At 36.9% G+C, this 24,760-nt stretch overlaps 2 protein-coding genes across 4 annotated transcripts in view; one reads left to right on the plus strand and one right to left on the minus strand.

The window, feature by feature from the left end:
* Positions 1–810: 810 nt before the first annotated feature.
* FAM151A (family with sequence similarity 151 member A) lies at positions 811–12,644 on the plus strand. 2 transcript variants are annotated; one of them, XM_025163898.2, is made up of 7 exons: positions 811–1,428; positions 3,158–3,304; positions 8,051–8,203; positions 8,290–8,449; positions 9,333–9,557; positions 9,958–10,097; positions 10,462–12,644. In XM_025163898.2, exons 1-7 carry the CDS (start codon positions 1,296–1,298, stop codon positions 10,503–10,505), a joined length of 1,002 nt encoding a protein of 333 aa, XP_025019666.2. In that variant the 5' UTR covers positions 811–1,295; the 3' UTR covers positions 10,506–12,644. The 2 variants fall into 2 exon arrangements, with proteins under 2 accessions (XP_025019666.2, XP_088009539.1); XM_088153413.1 differs by having other exon boundaries at positions 9,958–12,644.
* A 5,115-nt stretch (positions 12,645–17,759) lies between these two features.
* The window catches only part of ACOT11 (acyl-CoA thioesterase 11), a 79,455-nt gene continuing 72,454 nt past the window's right edge, over positions 17,760–24,760 (minus strand). For both annotated transcript variants that reach the window (XM_007423902.3, XM_088154210.1), the window contains exons 13-16: positions 21,688–21,821; positions 20,896–21,027; positions 20,151–20,277; positions 17,760–18,891 (exon numbers count right to left, since the gene is read on the minus strand). In XM_007423902.3, the coding sequence (XP_007423964.1) occupies positions 18,736–18,891; positions 20,151–20,277; positions 20,896–21,027; positions 21,688–21,821 (549 nt within the window). In that variant the 3' untranslated portion in view covers positions 17,760–18,735. The remainder of the gene's footprint in view (positions 18,892–20,150; positions 20,278–20,895; positions 21,028–21,687; positions 21,822–24,760) is intronic.

The following is a 24,760-nucleotide window of genomic DNA, read 5'->3' on the forward strand; positions in this document are numbered from 1 at the left end:
AAGAAGAGGGATTAGCAGCAATAAGGGCAGGACAATTTAGGCTGGCATACTTTTCTGCCAGATGATCAACTGGAGCATAGCAATTTAATATTGTCATCTGGCTGTGCCCTAAAACCCTTCCTCCATGACGCTCTTGTATGATTGCAATCTGGATCAGCTTGAGCTGGTTGCCATGGTTCTAACTTGACAAAAATGAGAGTGGGCTGAGGAGCTGGCCCAGTATATAAACTGTAAGCCCATCTTCACCTTGGGATATGCAAAGCCAGACAGATTCTTAAGGGCTTTATAGAGATTTGCTAAGGTTTGCCTCACGTCTCCTGTATGTACAGTGGGATAAGTTCAATTGTTATGAGATCTTGAACCTCTGCATTTCCCAGGGTACACATAGCTGTAGATTAATATGTTTTCTTAAGCTGGCAAGGATAGGAAAAATGAAGATGTGATAATATCAGTATTATTTCTAACTTGCTCATTTGAAAATGACAAAATTTTCTTTCTGCAAGATTTGATGGGACCCAATATTTGTACATGGAGTTTTGAAAAGCTGTCTGGAGTAAACTCTCAACCATAACTTTCACATGCATGGTGTCAGTGTAACAAATATTTGATAGGAAAATCTTCCATTTGCAGTTGTTGGAAAAATGGACTTTAAACTCAAAACACTGATGTGCTGATAGACATGGAACAAAGGAGGGGCACAAATTCCATATAGGCATAGCCTGAGGGACTTTCTGCATCATTCTTTCTGAGTCACAGAGCGTACAAGTCATTTTTGTTTGTGTTTTCCTTATGAGAAGATGTTCTGTGGCTACTCCAAGTTTTTCATTTTTAATTCTAGCATGATGGTCTATTATTACTAGGAAACACATCCTGCAAGGAATTGAGCATCTGTTAAAAAGAATTTTTCTGTGACAATGTCAGGTGATCAGAAGATTTTCAACCATGTTGTAATTCTTCAAGAAAGCATAGAAAAACTGACTGCACAATAGTGAAATAATATTGGAGTAGGATGAAAGTACAAGAAACTTGTTCAAGGGAATGCTCTATTATTAAAATTGTTCAAATAACTAAGAAAATATTCTAGATTTTAAAGAAGAGACTCCATCAAGAAAAGACTCACTCTGACTGTATCCTGGTTACTTTGTTTTGAATCCTGATTTCATCAACCAGGGTTTCTGGGTGGAATGTAATCCTTCAAAATCCCTTTCAACTTCCATTGATTTCTTGTCTTACACTGGAAAAGAAGGTGCCTTTTTTGAAACACAGATGCCAAGTATCTTTTGCATATCAAAAATATGATGATTTCCAAGATGGACTGTTCTTGTGGAAGAAAAGGAGCAGTTGCTGCTTTGATCAGTGCTGCGGCAGTGATTTCTGTTTGCGTAACTCTCATGGTGTCTCTAGCAGTCAGAAAACAATCTCTAGAAGGTAAGACGCCAAGCAAAACAAAGCTTTTTTGAATTGGGAGCCAACGTTTTGTACAAGTGTCTGGTTGCAGGGTTAGGAATTCATATTATTATTCGTGTTTGGATTAGTTTATTTTAAATATAATCTGACTTTTACTTTAGGTATTTTAATCCACTATGTTCTTTCTTATGCACAGTGTTTTTTATTATTGCAAATTGCCAGAGTCTGTGGTTGATTCAGCGGGTTATAAATGGGATTTTAAAAATTACATTTTTATAACATGTCAGTCCTATAAAAACAATGTAAGTAAGCCATTCCAAATCTTTTCCTGACAAAATCTTGGCACATAAGAATCAGTTGTGCTAATAAAGAGCAATGTAATACATACGTGTAATACTTTTACATAATTAATTCTGCTACAGATTATATATATCAAATAATTGTACAATATTAACTTTGCGAAGGTTCAGCTGAAGCTGGATTGATATATCGTTTTGTTTTCAAGAATTAGGTTTGGGTTGTGTTTCATTTATTTTTTCTAGCACTGATATTAGAGATTTATGCTTTTCTGTTGAATCTCAGTATTTTTATTAACTGTCAAATTGTTTTAATTTGCATCTTGTTCAGAGCCTGTGTGTTAAGATTCCTGTTTCACAGAACATTTCAATTAGCAGACGATTCTAAGCGAGAATTCTGTATGATATGAATGCTTGCACATTGTTTATTGGACTAAGCTGTTGGTCTAATAAAACATACCACTTAACTTTAAGTCTGGAATAGGATATTCCTATAAGGTGTTGGCATAAAAGTTTGCCCCATTGAGTGAAAGAATGCTTATTTCAGTTTAATGATATAGCTTCATAGAGACTGTCCTGGAGCTGAGTTCACGAACAAAATAATCAGTAAATGCAGAAAGTGCCTGGTGGTAGGAAATACAGACAGACTCAGCTACCAGCCATGGAGAAAGTTAACACAATATAAGTGATTCCAGATGGAGGGCTCCCATCAGAAGGTACCTGTACAATTCCATCTTTTCCTCCTTGAAATATTTTATCTGGAAACAAAAATGAGGGAATAACTGTATGTAAAGATTAGAGGGTTTCACATGAAGGACATACTGTAACCATTTTGATCTAATAACATTTTGCAAATAAAGCAAAGTGATTGCATGCAAACATCCTACTAGCTTATAATGCTACATTTGAGTTCCTTCTTTTCCTTTGCTCAGTCAATTCAATTTGCATATCACTCTGGGCTATATAGGCTCTGAAACTTTGCAATCTGAGGGCAGAAGAAACTGAAACCAAGTGCTTATGAAGCCAAGATTAGAATTCAAGCCTAGATCCATTTAAGCCACGTAATATTCCCGTTGTTAACACAGCTCTGTAATTTCTTCACACATTTGAGATCCATGACTAAATGCGTGCTCATTTCCAGAAAAATGTACCTAACTGAGGAAGAAAAAGTGTATTCTTTCCTGACCGAAGTGAATGAAATATGATGTGTTTCTATAACAAAGATAAGAAACTATGTGTTAATAGATCCCAAATATTGATGATATCATAGAGGTTGTAGTGTTCCTTAACTGTTTCTCATCTTGGTCTAGACCAGGGTTCCTCAACCTCAGCAACTTTAAGATGCGTGGACTTCAACTCCCAGAATTCCCCAGCCAGCATGTCTGGCTGGTCTAGACATTAGCGTGAGTTGCACGTATTTATTTCTTGTACAATGTCCTGATTGAATCTTTCAGACCTGGCACCAAGACCGTCCTTTTATTCAGGTGGAGACGTATTAGATTATTTGCTTAATCTGAGGAGAATAGACAGAAAAGATGGATTGTTGGTCACATGGTATCATGCTGCAAATAATAAGAGTTCCATGGAAGAGGCCTTAGAAGGTAAGATCTGTGTTTTCTTTCTAGTTTGGACATACATAGTAAAGAGCATAAGAATCAAAAGTAAATCCCAGTTAACTCAGTGAGATCTCTTCCTAAATACAGATGTGTATAGATTTGCAGACTAGATGCACCAGAGTAAGAGTGAGCATCAGTCTTTATATTTTAGGACAAACAACATTCTGAGTCTTGAAATTGCTTTAAAAACAAGCACAACAAAAGTCTCCCTCCAGAAAAATAAATCTTGCAACCAGAATAAATTATGTAAATTTTGCTCATATTTTTTCATTTTGCATTATCTATTATTGCCCAGTTTTTGTTCACGGGCATTTTGATTGTATTCACTGCATTTAAGGTAACTGCTATGCCAACAATGCTGTCAGAGCACTGGAAGCTCCCAGATGCTCTCCAGTTTCTTTCTCTGGTGTGCTTTCTATTTCCCACTCATTCCACTGCATATTCTCCCCAGCCCTCCCCCCTGCATTAGTTCTACCCACCTGCCACTTTCTTAGCAATTCCATCTTTTTCCATAGCCACCTACTTCAGTACTAGTTCTCGTTCCCTTTATCCTTCACTACACTTTTTCCAACCAGTCCCTATCTAGCATTTGCCCTACCTACCACAGTTCCCTCTGCCTAGCACCAACATGGGTCTCCTCTCTAATATGTTCTTTGTCCTGCTCTGATGGAGGTGGTCATGGAGACACTTACGTACATAGCAACTGTACTGGAGGACATTCCAAGATGAGGGGCTTAGATGTCTGTTAGATGGTTCAGATTTAGCAATGTCATTACAGTTCAACCAGGCTAGATGACATGGGTCAACCTGCCCTCCTCCTTCTTGTTCTCCTTCTCTCTCTGCCATGATATGCTTCATACTAAAATCTACTGTAAATCTATATAATCTTTTTTCCTGTTAGTCTAATGCCGCCACCAAACTCACATATTTTCCCTTGTGGGCAAATAATGTTCATAACTCTTAGCAGGAGTAAATCTACCATCTTCATTATAGCACTGAGGGAGGGAGGGCTGGCTCTACAATTTGGAAGAGTGATAAGGCTGTCTCAGGTAACAGTTGCAGACCCTGATGGTGATGGGATGTTGAGCATTCCACAAACTGTTGTCCAGCGCCAAATTAGACTATTCCCTCTATGCATAGTAGAGGGAACTGTTCCATTATCAGCCTGGAAGTAAGATACAGTAGATTGTCTAGTCAGTTCCTGAAAATGGAATAAAGAAAGGGCATGTTTTTGGCCAAATGTCTTGGGTCTGCCCTTATTGGCAGGAGATAGAGCTCTGAAATTAAAAATTGTGGTCACAACAGGCAGTTTCATCTTCTACTATATGACCTTGGCTTTACAAACTATTTACACACTACCATACTGGTAATTAGAGAGCCATGTGGTGTAGTATTTAAGGTGCTGGACTAGGAGCAAGAAAACCTAGGTCCTAGTCCTCTCTTAGGCATAGAAGCCAGCTAGGTGACCTTGGGTGAGTCATTCCTTTCTATCCTAATCAGTGTCAGGCTCTGTGACAAGCCAACTGGTAAACAAAACCTCTTATTGCATCATTCACTGATAAGCTTCATTGTAAGAATTGGCAAGTGCAGTGCAAAAATAAGTATTGTAGACCCTCAACTATTGGGATAAATGCTAAGAAAAATAATAGCAGCAACAACTTACTGGAAATCAAAGGTTAGACTGAACTGGCAGTCTTCCTTGTCCCACCCCTCCTTTAAGCAGGCTGTCCAATTCCATTTTCCCCCTAAAAGTGAAGTGATACATGGTCCATTTATTTTTGCATAATAAAATTTTTGCAGAATTGCTCCAGGGCTGAGGAAAAGGCTAGCAAATGATGTCACTTAGCACACACCAGCCAGCTGGCATAGTCAAACTCCACCATTTCCAAAAGTTACAGAACTTTTTATAGGAGAGAAGGGTAGATTTGCAATTAGGATTGTGAAGATGCTGCCAAACCTGTCCCACTGCTCTGCAGTTTGTAAGGCTGGGAGGATGAAGACAGATCTAACAGTTCAACAGAGCTGTTGAAAATAGCTGAAACCATCACTGTCTACATCGTATCCTTGATTTCAAATTTCTATTAATGAACCACAATGAAGAAGCCCACAGAAAGTGTAAAGAGGACATTGTATGGAAGCCTCTAAACCAGGGTTTCTCAACCTTCAACTTTAAAATGTGTGGACTTCAATTCCCAGAATTCCCCAGCTAGCCATGTAGCACCTTAGTAAGAAAGAGTAATAGCAGAAACTGGCAAGTTCACCTAGCTACAATTGCTTCTGATTGTATGTATAATTCTGGAAACAGATTATAAAAGAAATGCCTCCCTCACCATCAGGTGACCACACCTGAGTGGACAGGTTAGTGGCAGTAAGTAAGCAAGTTGTTGAAAGTGGTGTGATATTTTTCTACCTGCTTCCTGAAAAATAAATGCCCTTCCTCTTCTCTATCCAAAAAAAAAGAAGAGTCCAATGGAGGGCGGGAGAGGGGGGAACGACACCTTGAGTTGACACCTTGAGTTCCAAGATTAAGGCAGCCTTCAGTAATGTAAAGAGCAGTAGATATGTTGGACTGCAAATACCATGTTGGATTGGCATGATGAGAGATGCAGTTCAACAGATTTGGAGTACATGACATTACGGGAGGTTCCCTTCCTTGATTGTGCTGTTCACAGGAATGCATCTCAGGAAATCCATATTAAATTATTGTTGTAGAATTAGGAGTTATCAACTCATTAATGGGAATAAAAAATATAAATAAGCTTTAATTAATAGGCAAAATGCCTGCAATACTTTGCAAATTTTTCTCAGTGTGAGACAAGTCATTTCCTAACTTTCTGGTTTAATTTTAGCTTTAAAGATATCAATTTAAAATTTCTTCAGACAACCAAGAAGTAGTTTATAAACACCACAACTGAAAAATTCTGCTATACTTTAGCAGATGAACCACATTATTTTTTACAGTTAATCAAGGCCTTGAAATCTGTAGTGCAGATAGCTTAAACTGGAATGATAAAAATGAGTGAATGGTTTTAGTTGCATGAGAAAAGCAACTTCTAGAGTATAAAACACTGCATTTTGTATGGAATGGACAGGAGGGTAGAATCCTGCACTTTGTTTATCAAATTTATTTATACCACCTTTTTATGCACATCAACACTTTATTTGGGTGAGAGGAAAATCACATGTTTTATGAAGAACTGAAGAATTCAGGGGGGACAGGAGCAATTGAAATTCCCTCCTCACATAATAGACATGGTATAAAGAAAGTCTCACTGAGATGATGATTAGTTAGCAAGATTGCAGAGATGCCCAGTGTAGAAGAATCAAAAAGTCCACTCCAAGCAGAAAATCAATGTAATTCCACCTACTTAGGAAATGATTATCCTGCAGATTAAAACTATACTATGTAGTTTTTAGAATGAATTTTTAGTATTGTGTAAATAATCTTTAAATAGTCATACTTCTTCCTTTGTAATTTGGTTCCCCCCTCCCCCATGAAAAAAGTCCTTTGAAGGATTTGAAGAGCAAATTGAAGAGTTATATAAGACTGGCCAAACCTGGTTCCCAGATAGACCATAATTCCTAACATTTCTGATCATTGGCTATTCTGGTTGGAGATGATGGCTGTTATTAGCTCAGAACCACCTAGGAACACTGAAAAATTAAATGCTGATTTTAAAAAGTAGGAAGGTATCCATTCTGGGGAATAGTGAGATGTAATAAATGACAATATTACTGGACTGAAACTGTGACAATTTGGTTAAAAATAAAGACCAAATGTCAGAATGTGTGGCTGTGTAGTAAAAGCAACCAAGAGGCTTGTGTCATCGTCACAGCTTGTTAATGCTACTGTATTCACCCAAAAATCTGCCAGTCATTTTACTTAAGAAAATTGTGCCATCCTGTAGCCATATTTGCTGAATATTTTAATTTTAAAAATAGCCAAGAATAAAAGTTAAAAGAGAAGCACAGGCTTTTGACAGCATCTAGGAACACATAAGCAGCTACCTTAGAGTTGCTCATTGACTTATCTAGCTCATTGATTGACAGATGTTCTCAACAGTTTTTCCAGCCCTACTTGATGCTAATAACTGAACCTGGGATTTGATATGCCAAAATTTGCTTGCAATTTCTCAAAAGCCCCTCACACAAAAGAAACTTTCTGATTTTCTCTCTCTCTGTCCTGCTCAGGGTGTTTGAGAATATCCTCTGAATTTCTCTTGGTGGTGTTTTTGAGTTTATTGTTGGAGGTGGCTGAGAATATAGTTTAGCCCACATTACCAATATGAAAAAGACTGATGAGAAAGGTTTGTTCTTATGTCATCCCTTGAGATTTCAGTTGAAGCATGGAAGCCAAGGAGGCTACAGATTGTTGGAGAGATGTTGGTAGAACGTAATGAATTATTGGGCCCAATCATAACTAAATAAGTACAGAATCACCAGAATTCATCCTTGAGAATTTCACTGAGATTTCCTCTTCCTTTGAAAAAAATCTAAAGCAAATTCTCTTCCAGGGAATCACTGTACTATATACTAACAAAAATTACCGGATGTTTTTCTACACAGTACTACTTTAATCCTTGTTCCCATCCTTTCCCAGCTCCTCAAATCTGAAATGAAGCTGTTGGTAATTTCTATGCATATAAGATGTTCCACTGTGCCTACAGAGCTTCCATGAAAGGGCTCCCTTCATTTTCAATGTTCTCTCTTTGTCCCTCTGTCTGAGGACAGCTGATGTCATGGCACTGGAATCTGATGTCACCCTTGAAGGATACAATACACCCAATGAGACAGAGAAGCCCATTATGGCCCACCCTCCTGACGTGTACAGTGATAATACTCTTCAGGATTGGCTGAAGGCAGTGCTCAGGTTATCCAATAAAGGTATAATAATAAAAAAGAGACACACATTGTAATGAATGGGCAAGGGAAATAAAGCTTTCACAAGAATTTCTTGTTCTTCCAAATAGTGATCAAGCTGGATTTCAAAAACATCAGGACAGTGGGCCCATCTTTGGATATCTTAGTAAAAACATCTTCTGAGTTGATTATTGACCGACCTGTGTGGTTAAATGCAGATATTCTGAAAGGCCCAAATGTTCCTTTTGATATTGCAGTTAATGCAAGCCAGTGAGTAAAATGAACCTTTATTACATTCACATAAAAGTATATTTTACACTACTTATTTCCAAGGACCACAGAAAGCCACCTTAAGTCAAGACAAACCATTGGTTCATTGACCTTAGTTCTGTCTATGCCAGCCTTTTTCAATCTGGTTCCTCCTAGAATCTTTGGCTGGAGATAATAGGAGTCATAATCCAAATAGCTGACACTAAGTTAAAAAAAAGACTGGCTGACATTGAATGGCAGTAGCTTTCCCAAGCCTATCATGATATACCAGGATTGAATCCAGGATTCTTTACCACTGAGCTATGACCCCTCCTTCTCTGACACTATATATTAAGGAAACATTTCTTTTATAGAAGGCATTTATTTTTATTGTTGTGGCCCTTAGCTAAGATAAGAAGCTGAATATTGTGCTTACAGCTGATCGGTAATAGGATAACAAGCACAATCTATAATAAAGTTGTCCTAAAGATCTGAGATAGCAGTTTGATTAGAAGTTTACATGTGCAAGCATGTGCCAGACACTTTGGCTACCACAGACAGAAAGTCACATGTGATTCCCACAAAGCACATGCCAAGTCTATCTTTCCCTAATGAAATGGTGGATTTATCATGTGAGTAAGGTGTTCCTGATAAACTTTTCTACAGGGTTTTCTAGATTTTGGATTAGAACCAGGAAGATTTCAATTCAAGTCCTCACCCTGCTGTAGAAACTCACTGGGAGCCAGACTGAGTCTCTGGACATTAATTGCTATTTCTAAATCAAATTGTCCAACAGATATTCATCAAATCATACCTAGCCCAGTGTGGAGAAGATTTACAATGTCTTTCTTCTTCTAATGTGTGTGGAACTGTGACTGTATTGCTGTTACTGATTGTTTCTTAGATTCCTGACTCTCGTTCAAAAGAAGTTTCCAAACTGCACTATCTCCCCAGGATGGACAACCCTCTATTTACCTCTCTTTCCAAACAAGACTTATACACAGAATATGGTTGAAGAAATGCATACCCTTGTGGGAAAACTGCCTCAGCAAATCACTTTCCCAGTAAGAGCTGTCATGGCAAAACCAGCCTGGACTCATTTGAGTTGGCTTCTGAGTCAATCCAAAAGGTGAGAGTTTGACAGCACGCCATATCTTGATGTACTCAAACCAGCTTTCCTCACTCATGTATGTGCTCTGTGTGTAATTAAAGAACAGTTCTAAGAATTCTTAGCCAAATGACCATGTCGGCTGAGAGTTCTGGAAGAGGCAATCCCATCGCATCTGGTTTGACAGGGCCGATTCAGAACTGGTTTCTTCTTGAAACTTGCAGTAGAAATAAATAATAAATCAGAATTGACAGAACAAGCCATTATTACTTTCTCATCTGCAAGACTTACCTTGGTTTGTTCAATAAATCATGATTAAATCAAAATTTGGGTATGTGTGAAGACAGCAACTATGTAAGTTCTGCCTTTGACATCACAGTTTGAGAATCTCTGTTGAGACCCAAGTATCTGCTCTTTCTAGGTATAGTCTGACTTTGTGGCAAGGGAAGACTGATCCAGTTAGAGTGGAAGATCTCCTGTTTATTCGAAACAACAGCAAACCTGAACAAATCTATTATGACCTTTATGAGCCTGTTTTGTCTCAGTTCAAAAAAATAGCACGTGAGTATAAAAACTGTCCTTTTTTAAACAGCAAGCTTCAATGTCTCCAGCAAGATAAGAACATCTTGTAAGACATCAAGAACTTATTTGCACTTCATATAATCAAACACTATTACCCATTTCCCCTCTTCCAGACAGTTGATAAAAAAGCTTTGCAGTAACATACATTCCAGGAACCAAATAAGTGAAGCATTCCAAAATGTTATTTTTTAACTGTATTTAATCAATAAATGATGAAATCAGAATACTTGGGATGACTTCTGTGGGCTAATGATTCAGTCACAGAATTGTACATCAGAGAAATGCATATTTTAACTGGTATGGTTGATTTTCTTTTTCTTTTTCTTTTACTATAACCTCAAAGTCTACCAACCAGAGCCAAGTGCAAAATACGGATGGAGAAGCTAATGAAAAATGTTGGGAAAAAGAATGGAGCTAATTAATGTACTGCCAATTACAAGAACACAGGGAATGGTTGACAATTTAAACTGGACTTTTCTATTTAAAATTTTGGATTTTGGAGAAAACTTTATTATATGGGTGAAATCAATATATACTTCACAAATGGCACAAATAATTGTGAATGGGGAATTGACCAAGCCCTGTGAAATACAGAAAGGAACGAGGCAGGGACGTACATTTTCTCTATTGTTATTCATTCTGGCACTTGAAGTTTTGAATGGAGCCCTAAGACAAGTTGAGAAAATTGCTGGAAAGTTAAAAAAAAAAGTTTACAAATTAAAGGCATTCACCAATGATTTGGTTTTAATTCTGGAGAACCCCTTAGGAGGGATAGATGTATTAATGGGAAGACTAAGGGAATTTGGTGCATTGGGTGGATTTAAAATTAGTAAGGAAAAAACAAGGATGTTGACAAGAATATGAAGATGGAAGACCAAAAAGAATTTTCTGTAAGAACTAGATTTCAGAATGAGAAAATAGTGAAATATTTGAGTATTACTATAACTAACATGAATGGTATGTTATTTCAAAATAACTATGTTAAAGTATGGAATGAAATTAAGAAGGATTTATGATTTATCATTGTTGGGAAGAATTTATGTGATAAAAATGAATGTGTTATCTAGAATGTTGTTCTTATTTCAGACAATACCTGTTTTGAGAACCAATGTACCATTTAAACAGTGGAAAAAGCCATATCCAGATTTATATGGCAGGGGGGGAAAACCAAGAGTTAAATATAAGATTCTCCAAGATGCCAAGGAAAGAGGAGGACTGGATTACCTGATTTTAAATTGTATTTTGCTGCCTGTTTGGCTTGGATGAAGGAATGTCTGTTGTTAAGAAATAAGAGATTCCTAGTTTTAGGAATGGTCAGAGGTTTGGGTGGCATGGTTACTTATGGCATGATAAAGTTAAAGTAAATGTAGATTTTAAAAATCATTATATTAGGAATGCCATACTACAGATATAGAATTGATGCAGACCCAGGTTATGCTGAAAATACCTTTGTTGGCCTCAGCAAAGGAAAGGTTTTACAGAAAAGAAACAGCGGGCATGAGACAAATGGTTAACATATACAGATTTGTTAGTACAGGAAAACGGGGAGTTTAAGATGAAATCAAGAAAAGAATTGACTGCAGAGGGATTTAGTTTTCAATGGTTCTCATATGCAATATTAAGAGATTTATTATAGATAAGGAATAAAATATGATAAAACGGAATTTGAAAATGAACTGCGTACAAATGATGAACATGTGATTGATAAAATGTACAAACTTTTGCAGAGATTTGAAATGGAGGAAGAGCAAGTTAAAGAATGTATGTTAAAATGGGCCAAGAATTTTGGATATAATATTCAAATGGATTAATGGGGAGAATGTGCTTAAAAGGTCTGAAATTCACATTGTCTTACAACTTAAAAGAAAACTTTTTAAAAATAATGTATCGTTGGTGTATGACACCAGAGAAATTGTCTAAGATGAATAAAGGTACCTTTAATCATTGTTGGAAATGTGAAAAACATGAAGGGACATTTTATCATACATGGTGGACTTGTGAAAAAAAGCTAGAAGATATTGGATACAAATACATAAGATGTTGCAGGGAGTTCTAAAAATTAACTTTCAGATGAAACTGGAACTCTTCTTATTAGGACTTATGGACAGTCAACTAGAAAAGGCTCATGAACAATTGGTTGAATATGGTAACTGCAGCAAGGCAGTGTGCAAAGTTGGAAGATTATGAAGCACCAATAATGGAGGAATGGACTGTGAAGATGGCTGAGTTTGCCAAAATGGCTAAATTGTCTTGTTTGATTAAGGAGGGAACTACAACTATTTTTATAAAAGACTGGAAACCCTTTATGGACTTTTTGCTGGAAATGGATAAAAATGAACGTGATTTCAGGATTTATTGATTAAAAAGTTATTTAAAAAGTTTATCTATGGGAACAAGGGAACCATGACATGCAATATAAGAGGGTGGAGATAGTAATTGCTACGCTGGTAACTGCTGCAAAGAAGATAGGAAGTCGCTTCTTTAGATATCTTTTTCTTTCCTTTTTGTTTTGCTTCACTTTTCCTATTACCCTTTTGCAATTTCTTTCTTTTTCTACTTCTTCTTTTATGTTTCTGTAGTTTTTCAAATCTTTGCAAAATCTTCTTTTAATAAAAAATATTTTTAAAAAAAGGGGGGGGGGAAAGAACACAGTGAATGGGTGGTTGTAGAAATTTTAAGTTACTGAAGATTAGAAGGACCACAGATCTAACACAGCTTTAAACCTGGTTAGCAGAATTACACAAAGGCCCGATGAAAGGTAATAAACTTCTAAATAAGTAGCAGATTTCTCATCTGGGTAATACAGTGCAAATCTATCAGTAGACTACAATCTACTTCCTGACTACACGTATTGCATGAGTAAGTACGCATTTCCATTTGTAAGTGGGACAATACTATATATAAAGAGAACACAATGAACTTAAGCAATGCTGGTGAATGTTTAAACTTCCCATCAAGAGTTCTTATGACCATGAGTGTTTTTCAGAGAATTAATTTGTTCACCCAGTCAACATCAGAGCTGAAAGCCCATCTGCCTTTTGTTTAGAAAGTCATTCATTCCCCTAGTGACTCTAGAAATATCCAAATCTGTTTAAAATTACACAGGCTGATTCAAGACATGACTTAACTATGAACTTCTTATATGGCCATAAGCCACTGTCTCATAAGACCATACTGATTTACAAAATAGGAAAAATACCAGCACTGTACAGTTATTTCTAAGTATCCCTAAGGTCACCTATGCAAACTGCTTTAAATGCTGTAATGGATTTTATAAAAAGTACTAAAGATGCATCCTGTAAACGGGTAGATGATTTTGTGTATGCCGATGTAAAGCCAAACATATCAAGACAGAGTCATCCAACTAACTGGAAAGGTGGAGATGAAGTTCATATTCTAAAGCCTCAGAGACTGTTTCTTGCTTTCAAGCCTTTTTAATATCAGAGCAAGTGAGCCAATGCCAAGTCAAAGGATTCAGAAGCATCTTGAAAGCTTGGGCACTCTAAAACACAAACTGGATTTTCAGAGCCCAAGCCCACTCCAGGTGGCCATTTATTTAAGGGCTGATAACTTGGAGATTCACAAGATACCTATTCTGTATGCAGTTGTGTTGTATATTTATATATGTAAATATGAGTTGATACAGAATGCAGCAGCCCACTTGGCTGTGGGTAAGAACTGCTTCACTCAACTGTGTTGGTTGCCGGTATGTTTCTGAGTGCAGTGAAAGATGCTGCTATTAACCTTTACAGTCATATATGGCTTGAGTCCAGGTAACCATCTCCTCTAAACAGAAGACGACCATCTTGTTTGTGCAGCTTTGGAGGGAATGTCATAGGTCTCCCATCTTTTAAAGTGTAGGAGGATGGAAGCCCAGAAGCAGAATCCTTAAAGGGTGGGTCTCATCCTCTGGAATAATTTACTTACAAGATGGCCCCCACTTTGTTAGCATTTCAGAAAGTGGTGAAGACCTGACCAACTTTTAGGGCTTTAACTATCTGGAGCACAAGGCTACTTTAAAACTAGGTTTTAAAGTATGGGTTGATTTATATTTTTAGACAGCAATATAATGCGAGAGGCAGAGCTTGTTAAGTGATAGAAATGAATAAATTAAAAATTAAAATAATTACTTGATTTTAGCTAAATTTAATAAAAGGCAAAGCCAGCCAATTATCTGTCCAAATTATCCCTAATAAATAAATTATTATATTACTTTACAGCCCCACAAATATGAAAAAATGCAGAGAAAATAGTGTCTGTCCTTGCACAAAGCCCTAACAATGTCACCTTTTCTATCAAACTGAAACATCAAAGCTTAGCTAAGCACAAATCCAAAAGCAGGCAAAAGACAACTCAGGGAGTAATCTGTCATTTCTTTCCTAATTTCTAATGATAATAATAATTTATTAAACTTGTATGTCACCCAACTCTCAACAACTCTAAGTTTATGCTCCAGATTAATTCGCCAGTTTATTAGTTACCCAGTTTATTCATCATAATTACTCCATGAATTAAATGTAAACTAAAGTGTTGCAAAATTCCATTGTTTTGGAGAAGACCGTCATTCTTCCCGACTTCCTACTACACACACACAAAATAAGGTTGTAAAACACTCTCTCTAAAAGGTGCTCTGAAGCACACAGAAGCATGAATGTAACCCCTCTGTAACACCTTCATCGCACCAAACATATTTTTTCCTACTTTCCATTAGAGTGACTCCACACCTTCCTGTGGCCTTCTGTAGCAAGGTTCTTCTCACTATGGGTATATCTCAAAATGCTTCCATATCTTCTTTCTCTACACCCACTTTGTATTAAATCCAATATGATGATGATGATGATGATGATGTTGGAGGATTAATTTATCTTGAAATACTTTTTCATACACAGCTTCTATTTTCACTCGTTTCTTTCACATCTTTCTTTTTCTTTCATACTCATTCCCCCCCCCCCCAAAAGCCATTCTTGGCACTATCCAATTATAATTTCTCCCACATTCAGAACTTTTTATCACTCTTAAATCCTTCACTGATTCTTTTACTATTTCATCACAGATATGCCTTTTAATTAATTCCTTCTTCAGGTGCACATATGAAAGGAGTGCAGTTAGGCTTAAACCATGTTTTAGAAACAAACAGAAATTCAAATAGTCACCATTCTCATTCTTGAGTCTCCAAATAACTGAATTGTTTTTTCTGTATGTTTTCAACAAGTTCCCATTCATACCACCTAACAGAATGATTTTCCCTGGATTATATTAATTCAGAATGTTGCACATTTCTCCATCATTCATCCCTAGTTCTTCCATGATCATAATTCTCTGTGCGGCAAAACACAACTTTCACCAATCTGTGGATTTCTACTTTCCTACTTTGATACATGCTTACCTAGACGATAGAGTTTCATACTTCTGACCTACATACATACATTTAAGCCCGTTTATTCATTAAACCTGCACTTCTTTACATGTATTCACTCTACAAGATTATGCTACCTTCATTCACATCTATTAATCCTTGTCCTTTCATTTAGTTTCACAGACACAAAACTCTTTTTTCCCCCTTTTCCTTTTCTCGTGCCATTATTCCTCTTATATTCAAAATTGCAATCTTCCATGGGCTATGGTCATGGTGATTTTGGCCAATCCAGAGAAGGTATACCCTAGGTTAGTAGCATGTCACTTTCCATAATCAGTTTTGGCACATTTTGGCTAATAAAAGCACAAAGCAAGCCCACTTTTTTTTCCTAGCATGCTCATGTTATTCTATGCAAGCTAGGGTCTCTAACCTAGACTACTTGCAAGACAACATTCTGTTGTCCATACCCTATCAACTAGGAAGTACATGCAATGTACAGACGCACACTTGGGATACACTGATTTTTTAATAGTATGTTTTGAATTGTTTTCTTAAGTCACATTAGGTCCCTTTCTCTGTTGATGGCTGACATAGAATTTATTTTATAAAGAAAGAAAAATTAAGAGTATGTTTAGCCATTATGCCTCCTGTCTATCGTGCACTAATCTTTGGTCATTATTTCTTGACTGCCATACGTTACACTTAACCTGAATCTAGTCTTCAGTATTTCTTCTTCTGCGCTCATGTGTGGTTTCAGCCTGACTCTTTAAAGTGTTGATCTGTTTCTTTAAAACTGAAGGTAAAAACTTGATGTATGGAATGCATAGCATAGCAAATGAAATTTGGCAAAGGAGCCAGTATTCATTTTTAATCCTCATCTATTCTATTGAATTCACAAATAACACTAAGCAGTATTTTAACAAACCATGACAGCCAGATTTGTGCATATGTTGAGCCTTAATGCTGAGTTTGCATATTAGTCTAAGCTAAAAACAACCTACATGGTAACCTTAGTTTAATATGTGAGCCAGGTCAATCTATATACTACTAAAACTCTCATGTCTGTAACCATCTATTGGGTGAAATGGTGCATCATATGGCAACAATTTTTGTACCAAGGTACCTCAAATGGGCTTACTTACAGAATGCGTCCAAAATCTGGGGCCCACTACTCCCATGGGACTGAAATTTGGGAAATTTGTGGCTGCTTCAGCACTGCTGTGCTGCTGTGCCACCGTGGTCAGCCCAGGTCACATAATCATCATGGGCATATCCCTGAACTCTTTCCCACCTCCCTCTGTCCCCTGCACTCAATCGGCTGGCATCGAATTCTGACAGGCAAGTGGTGATTAGCTGCTTTGGAAACAAAGCTAAAATCTGAAATCTCTTAATGGCTGTGGGTGTTGAGGGAAGGACGAGGGAGTGACTTGGATGCCTGCTGGTGAGGTAGGGCTGGCTGGGGGGTGCCGGTGTTCGATGGGTGAGCCCTCTTCCTCCCTTGAGGGAGGGGACCCTTGGGGACATGCCAGAATGGAGAGCGGGGATGCAGTTTTCCTCATGGTCTACGGCTCCCTTAGTTCCACCTCCCCCCAGCAAAGTGGCAGACAATGTGCTGGTCAGCTGAGGAGGAGGCTGCTTCATCGGGGCTCTTCTGAGGGTTGTGAGGGGAGGACAAATGGCGCAATCCTATATTATATGGAGGGAGGGAGGGAGATTTCTGATGCTCCCTGCCAGCTTCCCACAAGCAAAGTCAATGGGGAAGCCAGCAGCACATTGCAAGTCGCTCACCCTCCCACTGCTTTTTGCCCTTGATCATTCTGTTTCTCTGTTAGGTAAGGAAATTTTATTTATTTATTTAACTTGTCCCTGCCCATCTCCCCACAACGGGGGACTCTGGGCGGCTTACAACAAACTAAAATCAGAAATACAATTATCAGAAATACAAATATCAGAAATATCTCTGAAACAATGACCCAACATGTCACGGGTTGCCTAGCAGGTTATATGAACACCATAGATCCATCCCAATAGATCTGCCACTGGAATTTACTCCAGTAATAGATTTACTGATAGACCACTTTGAATGGGATCAGAATCCAAGAATACATGGAGGAATATAAGCCAGGGATGGGGAGCTTACATCCTTGAGAGGTTGTCAGACTTTGATTAACAGGCTGGAAAGTCAATGTCCCTTATCCCTTTCCAGTTAAGCTGTATTTGTACTAAGAAAAAGAACATATGAATACTTGCCACTCTTTCCAGACCGCAAATAAGCAGATGCAAGATTCTTTTTCCTTTTACATATGCTTTTATTGCCGCTTATTTCAATAACCTTCCACAGCTGTAGAAGCCATTAAAAAATATGGGAAGCTGGGCATGGCAAAATTTGTGCAAAGCCTAAGAGAAAAGAACCATCTACCAAAACAGATAATGAGGTGATCAAAGAGGAGAAAATGTCTTCCAAAATACCAAAGATAAATCTGAAAGGTTGCAAAATAATCAAATCATGATAAAACATACCAAATTTCCTAACATTCAGTAAAAAATACTGTATGCACAAAGAATGTTTAAAATTTTTCCTTTACATGTGACATTATTTCAATACTTCGCTATATTTGTATAATTTGTATAATGTGCTTTGAAGTTCTATAGATATTTAATGGTATGATAATCCACCACCAATATTATGTTGTAGATTCTCCCATTAAAAATTTCTTCCTATGACTTTTCACTCTTTTGAATCTTATTCCCTTGATTAAAAGGCACTTTAAAATACATTTCACTTTTATAATTTGCCTAAGCTGAATTTAACACAAAATTGCAATCTGTGCTTTAATTCCTAGTGTCCTGAACAAGGCAAAAATGGTGACAGAGGACCCTCACCAAAAAGTATCAGCTTTGATGTCCTACTCTACATCAGATTTTTCTGACCATCATAAATATAGGACTTCAACAGAAGCCAACACAAAGGCAAATAAGGACTTGCAAAATCCTGGAAGAATCTTCATATGTTGCTCATATACACCATGATTACTAAAGCTTTCAACATTAAGTTGACCTGGACAGAAAAATCTGATTCAGATCATAAGCCACCATAAATGGGTTTTTTCTCTAAGACCGGGCTATATAAATTGATGCACTTGAACAGGTCTGTTTCAATCCTCCTCTCTTTTCACATACCCAATGGAATAATTTCTAACAGTATTTACAACAAAGTTCATAATGGGACAGTTTTTAAAAAGAGAAAAAAAGATTATGCAGCTAAAGGTTCTGAAGCCCAACTGAGACATTGTCTTTGTTCTTCTGGAGGAACTGTTCGCAGTCTTGAAATGTGCAATAGAAACTTGAAGACAGGCCAGCTACATTCGTTGTGATATAGGAGAGCACACCTGATGTGGCCTGATGATAGTATGACACCTAGAAACAAACATAGCTTATCAGCTCATGGTTTGGAAATTCTGGGCCCAAATAAACACTATCAATTTTGTCTCTCAATATAAGCATCAACTGTAATGCCAGAAGATTTATTTTCTGACTTAAGCACAAGAACATGCTTAGCCACCTCTGGAAACTGCAAATGTTTTGAAATAGCAGTGCTCAAGAGCGATCCATTATATTGGCAATGTGGTAGTGATCAAGAATTCAATTCATATAAGCATTTTGCCATATGTGAAACACTGCTTTTAACCTATTTTAACTACATATCCTAAATTTAGGAAAGAACTTTTGAAGTTAGGGATTTCACAGTTGATGCTTAGTCATAATGTGGCTGAAATGTTTTTGACTGGATGCAACATGCAAATGAGACCAATGAATAAATCATGGCATGCTTAAAACAATCATAGTTTGTTGTTGGCTTCTGCCATCCCTTAACAGTATCACTATAGCTTAGCAATAGTCATTGTCATTGGTTAAAAATATCTATAAAGCCACATGTTGCTCACCCCCAACTTTGAACGATATATACCCTTAGCAAATGAACAGACATTATCTGTAAACTCTTTTCTCTGCATAACTTATAGAGAAAAACATTAATTTAACTAATAACATTGAAATACTTTTAAGGACCGTAGAACCTGATAGCATTCTCATTATGAATTCATCCCATTAAGAATGCTCAGAAAATATCTATGGAATCTGAACAGATATTTTAATTATTGGAGAAATGTGGAAGGACTACAATGTCCAGTCAATCCTATACTGAATAGCAGAAGAATAAAAATAAAAATCGGAACAGGTAAAACTCATGAATAGAAAGGAAATCCCCAAGTAGTTCATTATTTAACGGAGTTCACTCTATGAAGAATATGCTAGGAAACTGAACTGAAATGCTTATATAAGTTGCAATCTACAGCACAGATATCAGTTCAGAGATTTGTTGGCTCAAAGCTTCCATACGCACCTCACCATTTATCCTCCACCTCACAATTCCTCCATCATTTCTAAACTTGACCAAACTTCACAGTTTACATACCTTATAACCATGGTATAAACAATAGAAAGTTATGTTTTCAGAACAACAGCTTGGAGGTTATCAGAAACTGTGGTTGGTCTGAATTTGGTGCTGCAGAAAGCCAGAATTAGACCAACTGGGAGTGTGAAAGGGTTTGCAAGTATGAAGAATTTCATGAGTGTCTAATATGCTATTGTTGTCTGCTACTAAGGTAAATGCTTACCTTGATAAGTTCATCTGTTTCCTGCCAAATACAGAAGCCAGAACATAAAGTCTCCCCTCGGGTATACTCTGGCTTTGCTGGGTGTGTTGGTAATGTGACTGATCTACATGCTAAAACATAGGGGTCCCTGGAAGAAAAAAAGAAAATGTGGTCAGAGCAAGCGAGGACAATCAATGCATCCTTACTCCATTTATCAAGTGGACTGGAACCTGACACATTTTTTTAAAAAAAGGTTTCTAGCAGATATCAAATGTTCAGCTTAGAACTAGCATAACATCTATAAATATGTGGGCACAACGCTTTGATTTGGAGAACTAGTGGCAATTCAACTGAATCTCAGAATTGAATCAACTTTTCAAAAAAGATTGACAATTCAGACTGAACTGTTGAACAGAATCAAATAATTTGGAAGGGATTTTGCACATGAGCAGCAGTCTTTGTTTTTCAGTTCAGAAAAGTGAAATGAACCAATTCAGTCCTTGAAACTGAAGTGTCTGTGAATCAAACTGATTTTCCATTGATTTTTTTAAAATTCAAATCAGATTGGAGCTGATCCATATACTCTGAGGTATACAACACTGAAGCCAAAGATAATTCCAACCTTCACAACCTGGTGCCCCAAATGTGTTTGGGACAATACCCAAGTGCAAATTCTGAAAGCTGTAGTCCAAATTCATCTAAAAGACACCAGACTGGCAAAGCTGCCATAAAAACTGGACTGTTGAGGAATTCCTAGCCAACATACCCTTTGCTGCAAGGTTTTCTTCGTGATACCAGGAGAACAAAGTCATGAGGCTTGTTTTCCTCACTGACAGTATGAGTAATTACATGATAAATCATGTCATCTTTGTCAACTTGCTGGACAAATTCACAGCTCCTACAAAAAGAATGCAGATGTATGAAATGTACATATTAACCCCAGGTATAATATTTGTACTTTTTGTTCCTTTAAAGGTTGAAAGATATGGATGTTTATTAACCTTTAACCACTACCAGGGGAAAAGCAATAATTTTTATTCTTGCCCTCTAATGAGTAAAAAATACTACTCCCACCCAAAATAAAAAAAAAGTTGCCTATCTCTGTTTTAGAATTACAATAATCACCAGCTCAGATACTTACTTACTTACTGATCTGCATCTTGAATTAACTCATTTTCTGGGTTGGCACAAAACATTAAACCAGAGATTAACCAAATGGCCTATGTTCACACAACATGCCAAGCCACAACAAACTAACCAATATTTCAGCTAAATAAACTTGACAAGTTGTGTAAATGCAACCAGTAGGTTTGTAATTGGCCTAATAAAGTGTGTTGCGTAAATACAGGCAATCAGATGTCCCCTGGGTTAGGATTCTGCCAAACACAAAAAAGTAATAGAATTGTAAGACACAGAATCTGGATTATGAGAAACTCAGATCTTTGCTGCTGCTATTAATTATTACTACTATGCATTTGGGCAGAAATGTCTGAGACAAAAAACTGAAGTCACAATCCCCAACTGAAAAAAGGTAAGACATCTTTTCTAAAGTACTTACGCACAATGTCTATCCCACTCGGGCCTGTTCCGCAGATCTGAGAGCAACAAGAAAGCCTGCAGCGCATCAAAGCAGATGGTCATCTCAATTCGGACAGAGAGAAACTTGTCCTCTTCCAGGATGTACATCTTGACCTTAAAATGACCAAGCTCAAAATGTTACTAGAGTATATCGCAAGTGTGAAAATATGCAATCATTGTTTTGTTATCCATGAAATGGATTAAAAAAAAGTAACATAACAAAAGCATCATCTGAATTCAACAAGGACCAGCATTTCTTGTCAAATAATGTCCCCTTTAAAGAATTCATCTCAACAGTAACAGATGCATTAGAGCAGTGTTTCTCAACCTTAGCAACTTTAAGATGAGTGGACTTCAACTCTCAGAATTCCCCAGCCAGCCATGATGAGTTGAAATCCACTCATCTTAAAGTTGCTAAGGTTGAGAAACACTGCATTAGAGGAAGAACATTAGAGAATCATTAGAATATCTTCAACGGCTATGTATTTCCATGATGGTTATTTAAAATGCTCACAGTTAAAGCACTACTGCCCTACCAGTTGCTATCAGGGCACTTCCATAATATCACCCTCACTTGTCCATTTTTCTCTGTCACTATTTAAATCAGGATATACACCCACAAGGATTCTCATCATTGCCTGAACACAGTCCTGAAGTGGAATGCAATAAGAAATGTTAGCAACTACTGCTAGAAATATGCAGCCAATCTTTCTCCATCTCACTGAAAATTAATGATTTCTATTGTTAAGGACATCACTTGTGTTCAACATGAATTTGATTGTTAGAAATGGAAAGAGAGGACTGGCTGTAGATATTCATGCAATGGGCATGAGATCTATGCAACCATAAAGCTCTCTAAGACAGTCAATGAAAACAATTAAAGACCAATTATCTGGATGTAAAATTAATTAAAACGAAGATAATAACAAGGTACCTAACTTCTAAAGATGATTTTGTGAAAAAAGAAACTGGCAGTGAGATAATGAAAGATCCAGTGAAATATTTAGGACCTTATTTGACAGGATGTAACAAAGACATATTTGAAAACAATTGTAATAAACTATGGGGGGAAAAAAACAAGATCTTGAAATGTGGAAAAACTTAATTCTTCTTTGGCTGGGAATTACAGCAACAATAAAAATGAACATACTGCCCAAGATGAACTTCCTATTATAAATGGCACCAATTCCAATTTCAGACAAAAGATTGCAGGACTGGTGAAGAACAAGTAACAGATTCATATGGAGTAGGAAAAAAATGAGAGTAAGAATCAACATTTTGCAAGACTCAAGAGAGGCGGACTTGCATTTCCAAACTTCAAATTATATTATTAAGCAAGCAATCTATCACAGACAACAGAACAGATACAATCTCTGAATCGCAGAACATCAGTTATAGTAGGAGTTGGCTTGGCCAATGGACTTCACAGGTATTTATGTTACAAAGAAACAAAAGAAGAAAAGAAGTTGAAGGGACATATTATAAGACAAATTGTCACCATGAGCATCACTGTCAAATGCTTTTTATTTCAAGGATAACTACAGTAAGAAAGATCTAATTATATATGCTAATATGAAGATTCGGAAAACAAGCTAAAAACATAGCAAGAATTGTTTACTGAAGGTAGGAATTTACCATAGCTAATGTCTTTACAAATCACTGGAATAATTAAAAAGTGTCTTGAAAAAAGGAGAGACTTTATGAAAGATGACACCATTTGAAACATGCATACAGAACCAAGATCACCTATTGGGTTGCATTTACAAATTGTTATTGAAATATATCACAGAGAGGGAACAATTTAAAAATTGCTTGATACAATGGATGCAAAATGTCAAACAAATAGTTATATTTGAACAATGGAAAGAACTACGGAAAAAATCAGTAAAATTCATTCCAAGCAATACTCTAAGGCAGGGTTCCTCAACCTCAGCAACTTTAAGATGGGTGGACTTCAACTCCCAGAATTCCCCATGCTGGCTGGGGAATTCTGGGAGTTGAAGTCCACCCATCTTAAAGTTGCTGAGGTTGAGGAACCCTGCTCTAAGGGAAAATTGGTATAAAATGTTTTACAGTTGGCGTATAACTTCATCAACGATTACCAGTATGGACAAATAATAACAAATGTTGGAAATGCCACAATTTGGAAGAAACATCACATGTGATAGTCACACAAAAAAATCAAGAAGTGTTAGAAAGAAATACATCATAATACTGAAGTCAGAAAACTTTAAAAATAAAACTTGAACTGAAACCACCAATATTTTTAATGGGAATAATTCCAGAAAACATAGATGAAAATTATCACAACTTATTAAGATATATGCTGACAGTGGCAAGAATGACTTTGGCACAACAATGGAAAGTGAAAGTCTGCTGAAAATACAAGACTGGAAGACCAAAACTGGTGAATATGCAGCAATGGCAAAACTGACATTATATATTCATAACAGAAAATTAACCACATGTTAAGCAGGAATGGCTCTCCTATATACAGCGTGCTACACAGCAAGGCAGATTTAGTCATTTGGAATACAGCTTCTAGGAAAAGAGTCAAGAGACTAAAAACAACAGATGAAATTACTTAAATGGATATAAGCAAAAATCTCTAACGTTTAACATTAAATATTAAAAACGTAGCCTAAATATTTAAGTACTGGTTAGTGGTTGGGGGAAAATAATGGAAGGGAAGGCGAGAATGTGTCACCAAATTCTCTTTCACCATGTTTTTATTTATGTTCTATTTTTCATTCTGCCTTTTGTATCTTTATTCTTCATTCTTTTGTACTCTTAAGCTTATGTGATATAATACATAAATAAATACTTTTTTTAAAAAAGGGATGGGGATGAAATGAAGTCAGTGTCATGGGAGTCCTACAGAAAAAAGATGTTGTCAAGGGATGTTGGTGTCAGATTAGGTGAAAGTGGGGAAAGGCCCTTTGAATGGAACATTGAAAGATTAAGGCTTCCATTCATGGAATGCGTGGGCAGACTTTAAGCAAAGTGAGAGCTTAGTTGTTGGGTGCAAAATCTGCCGTTTGTTTTGATTTTGC

This window comes from Python bivittatus, unplaced genomic scaffold (genome assembly GCF_059951505.1).
Source record: "Python bivittatus isolate LINGU-HERP-01145 unplaced genomic scaffold, Pbiv_v1 ctg000700_np1212, whole genome shotgun sequence".
Taxonomy (NCBI): Eukaryota; Metazoa; Chordata; class Lepidosauria; order Squamata; family Pythonidae; genus Python; species Python bivittatus.